General features: G+C 38.6%; 1 protein-coding gene across 2 annotated transcripts in view; it reads left to right on the forward strand.

Annotated features, from left to right (window-relative positions):
- The window catches only part of LOC144975615 (uncharacterized), a 76,176-nt gene extending 72,287 nt beyond the window's left edge, over positions 1-3,889 (forward strand). For both annotated transcript variants that reach the window (XM_078919778.1, XM_078919779.1), the window contains exon 5: positions 1,305-3,889. In XM_078919778.1, the coding sequence (XP_078775904.1) occupies positions 1,305-1,490 (186 nt within the window). In that variant the 3' untranslated portion in view covers positions 1,491-3,889. The remainder of the gene's footprint in view (positions 1-1,304) is intronic.
- Positions 3,890-5,000: the final 1,111 nt, after the last annotated feature.

Here is a 5,000-nt window from a genome sequence, read left to right on the forward strand (position 1 = left end):
TACCCTCAACCCCTGAAGACTTTATCACCGCTTCTTACCTTTATTTTATTTTATTTTATTTTAGTCCCTGAGGGGCCCTACTTGACTACTAAGTAAGTAGTTTAAGATTTTTAAATTTATACAATTTATAGGGAGCAGAGATATATATAGGTGACGTGAACGACTGAGGAGCGAAGCGACGAAGGAGTGGTCCAGCACACTTTTGGAAATTTCATCGAAATGAAGGAGGACTGAAAGGACGAATGAATTTCGATGAAATTTCCAAAAGTGTGCTGGACACGTCACCTATATATATATCTCTACGGTGAGAGAATGTGAGTAAAGAGCCTTTTTCCAAGGATTCAATTATGCGCCGAGCGAGGCTCGAATCCAGGACTATCCGATCCGAAAGCGAGTGCCATACCACTAGACCACATAGCGGGCCTACTTTCAAATGTTTCTGGTTTTGATTGAAAATGCATTCTTGTGCATTGGTTTCATTAGATTTGAAATTAGGTCACTTTGTTTATAAATTCCTTTCTAAGTTAAATTTTCTTTAGCTATGTGGTCTTGAAGTATGACACTCGCCTTTGGTTCGGGAGGTCCTGGGTTCGAGTTCTGCTCTGAGCGGCGCATAATTGAGTCCTTGGAAAAGGCTTACTCACATTCTCTCGTCGTCCTCAAGTGTCAAATGAATACCTGGTCGTTAACATCGTTGCAATATCGCCTGGCAGGCGCCATGTTTTGTCTTACATGTTAAGTGATGCTGTTGACTAGTGACACATTGTAATGTGCTTTGGGCACGTTTAATGAATATAGGGAATGAGATTAGCGGAAGAATAGCGTCCCTTGATTGCACGTCACCTTACAGAGAGAACGTTAATTTGGTTTTGAAGTGTCTCAAGCCGCTTTCACCGGAAGCGAGGACGAGAGACGCATGCGCACAACCAACATAACGTTCTCTCTCTAATAACTTTTCCACCGGTGACGTCACAGACTATGCGTGACGTCCAATCAAGGGACGCTACTCTTCCGCTAATCTCATTCCCTATTGATCTAAATAAAATCTCAAGTTTTTTGTGTGTGTTTGATTGTACTTCATTGCCATCATCATCATCATCATCATCATCATCATCATCATCATCATCATCATCATCAACATCATCATCATCATCATCATCATCATCATCATCATCATCAACATCATCATCATCATCATCATCATCATCATCATCATCATCATCATAATCATCATTATTATTATCATTGTCGTCGTCGTCACTTATTTAGTCGTTCTGTCTTTCGTTGTTCTCTTTCTTTCACAGCAATTCAGAGATCGGTTTTACTTGCTTATATTTGATTTGACCAACACTGGAAGAAAAGATAGACCATCGGTCATGTGGTACCAATTCATGAACGGGTTGATAGCGGTTTATAGAGAAGAGCAGGAAATCTACCTTAAAGCGCAAAAATGGAAGAATCTTAGAAGGAATTTTTGTTGTTGTAAATGATAGAGACTGTAGTGATTTATTTACTACAAATTATAATGTTTAATTAGAATAATTACTACGCCACAGCCATCCATTGCTTCTGGATGTGTTCAATTTTAGTCCGTTAATTAACTTTCATGACTGATAATTGTTTCTTATATTATTGTCGACTACTTTTAATCTTATGACAATTTTTTTTGGAAGCGTAATTAATATTATCTTTTCGAAGGCGATATGATATTAATGGCAATCGATATAGATATTATTTGCTAATAGCATATTAATTCATTATTCAAAGTGAATATAAACGCTTCAGATGTACGAAAAGAATAAGATGTATAACAAGAAATATTTCAGGCACCTAACCTTTATTCTTCAAAGATATAATGTTAATAAACGAATATATTTCGATATTTTACTGACATCTATTTGTGCTGTTTCCGGAAGTGCTCAATGCAGTAAACAAACGTCTTATTAGGACCTCTGAATGAATGCATCAACTTTGCACTTTCAGAAATAGTTTCCATAATTAATAATTATAAAAATAGATATTTGAAATATCTCGGAAAGTTTAATTTGCAATATTTGAACGTCTTTTTAGTTTTAGAACTTTTTATTTCAAGTAAACTGCCGTAATCTAGAAAGAAAGGTATTTAAAAATAAAACCAGAAATCTCGTCCTTCAAATATCGGTCAATTTAAATTACCCTCATCTTGGCATATATTATACTCTCAAATCTGAGACTTCGCGAGAACTTCCTTCAGTCCTAGGTTTGAGAGTGTTTGTCAAAATGAGGGTCATTTAAATCGACCGACGAGTCATCTGACCAAATGATTGAGTACGAGCGACTATGTGGTCTAGTGGTATGACACTCGCTTTCGGAGCGGAAGGTCCTGGGTTCGAGCCTCGCTCGGCGCATAGTCGAGTCCTTGGAGAAGGCTCTTTACTCACATTCTCTCACCGTACTCAGGTGTAAAATGAGTACCTGGCCGTTAACAGCGTTGTAATGTCGCCTGACAGGCGTCATGTCTCGTCCTACATGTTATGTGTTGCTGTTGGCCAGGGACCCCTTGCAAAGCACTTTGAGCACGTTTAGTGGATATTGCGCTATATAAAAGCTCAAGTTTTCCAGAGCATTACAGTAACTGGTTAAGGATTTTGTCTCCAGTACAGTCTTCTTAACTCTCTCCTTACCAGCTATTTTCAGGATTTTCTCCAAACTTCACACCCAACTAACACGAGAATAGATTTTTTATCACTCAAACACAATAGCAGTAAGTTCTTGCGATACATAATTTCCTTTGGCAAAACATGCTCTACACCACGCTCTTTAAATTTTATGATGTACAAAAGAAATTTAAATAAGAAAAATGTTGATGGTATCCTAACGAATGTGACGATTTTCCTACAGTTGGTGAGAAGAGGGTTAACTCACTCAATCCTAGAGATTTTTGCTACTTTTCAAATTTGGAAAAAATGCATGAACAATGAGTATGTACATTGATAGTTTTATTCACCTACCATTAACATGTAAAAACTAAAAGCATTAGCTTTGATACTACGCCTATAATTTGTCTCATAAAAAATGTAATAAATAGGCATGGGGGTAAAAGTAACCCGGGTAAACTAGGGATATAGTCGGTGTTAGGGTTGAGTGAGTTAAGTTTATATGTTATTACAGCCTGAGCTTAAGTAGATGTGCTCAAAAAAGAAACCCAGGCTCTTAGTTCTGCACACCCGCCAGCGCCTTTTACGGCATGCTTGGCATTAGAACTATCTGTAACGTTTTATTGCAATCTACAAAGATTCATTAGAACAATTTGTACAGTTTTATTAACAGAAAATGGAGTGGGTAGAAAAGTGCCAGAAGACAATAGAGAATACACGAACCCACAACATTACTGATACGACAACTCCGCCTGGCCGTCAGAGAAACTCTATGCAGTCGACGCGGTGGTTGATGGGGTCGTCTGCATAGCGTCCCTCTCACGGCCAAGCGAAGGTGTCGTATCAGTAAGGTCGTGGGTTCGAAACTCAATCGCCGCGAAATTTTCATTCTCTATAGATAGTTCGAAGATGACGTCACTCGGGTCTTTGTTATTGTTTTTTGCCATCCGCGTTTATGAGTAATGCTCACTGAACTGTATTAATCCGACTATAAACGTTCATGAATACACACAGTTTTGTGTGTTGGTCCGTTATACTTCCGGATGGCAATGTTATGAGCTTCTTAGCCAAGCGCATACTATCTATTGTCTTATGGCACTTTTCTACTCACTTCATTTTCTGTTATTATCAACATAAGTGCCAGCTCCACTCATTTTTCTGAACAGTTTTATTATATTGCAATCTACAACTTTTGTAACGTTTACCATTGTTAACAAAAATAATAAAAGAATATACTTATTAGTCTTGTTTAATCATTGTTTGAGAGGTTTTTTTTCTATGATAATATCAAAATGATATTTTTCATAGAGAACTTTTGGTACATGCAACATTTTCTTTATTCTTTGGATGCTCACTTTGGACAAGATGGGTGATTCCTCTTGACATCAGACATCTTTTTTGATAGATTATCTATATTCCTTCCCGGGGAATGCCTCGGCGACGGCATCTAATGATAAAACTAATAAATAGAGGTGCCTAAATGAGTCAATAAAATGGAGATTAAGATGAAGGGAGTAAATCTGACTCATGAATGAACAACACAAAACAAACGACGTCTCTTTTGGTACGGTACGGTCCTCAACAACATGTAGCTGAGTAGGCTGAAACCAGCTGGAAGCTTATTCCATAAAATGCAGAAAGCATTTGGTAAAGGGGGGGGGGGGGGGTTACGCAAAGATCACACAGTCAACAATAGGGAATGGGATTGGCGGAAGAGTAGCGTCCCTTGATTGGACCTCACCCATAGTCTGTGACGTCATCGGAGGAAAAGTTATTAGAGAGAGAGAACGTCATGTTGGTTGTGCTCATGCTTTGAGCACATTTAGTGGATATTGCGCTAAATAAAGCTCAATTTAAGCTCAATTTATTTCCAGTACAATAATGAGGCTATAGCGATTTGGGTTATCAGACCTGAAAATATGTGCACGTTGGCTCACATCGACTTGAACATACTTGCAGGTCCGATAACCGGACGCAATTATTGGCCCATTCAAACATTGTTGTAATGGACAATAATTTGGGTTGATTTGAGAGTAAAATTCCTTTTTTAAAAAAAAAAATTGAGCTTTATATAGCACAATATCCACTAAATGAGCTCAAAGCGCTTTACAATGGGTCCCTAGTCAACAGCAACATTTAACATGTAGGACGGGCGGGACATGACGCCTGTTAGGCGATATTACAATTTTTCGGACAAAGACAACGCTGTTAACGGCCAGGTACTCATTTTACACCTGAGTACGGTGCGAGAATGTGAGTAAAGAGCCTTTTCCAAGGACTCAACTATGCGCCGAGCGGGAGGCTCGAACCCAGGACCTTCCGATCCGAAAGCGAGTGTAATACCACTAGACCACATAGCCGCAC

This window comes from Berghia stephanieae, chromosome 6 (assembly GCF_034508935.2).
Source record: "Berghia stephanieae isolate SIO BIC M18660-M18661 chromosome 6, UCSD_Bste_1.3, whole genome shotgun sequence".
NCBI lineage: Eukaryota > Metazoa > Mollusca > Gastropoda > Nudibranchia > Aeolidiidae > Berghia > Berghia stephanieae.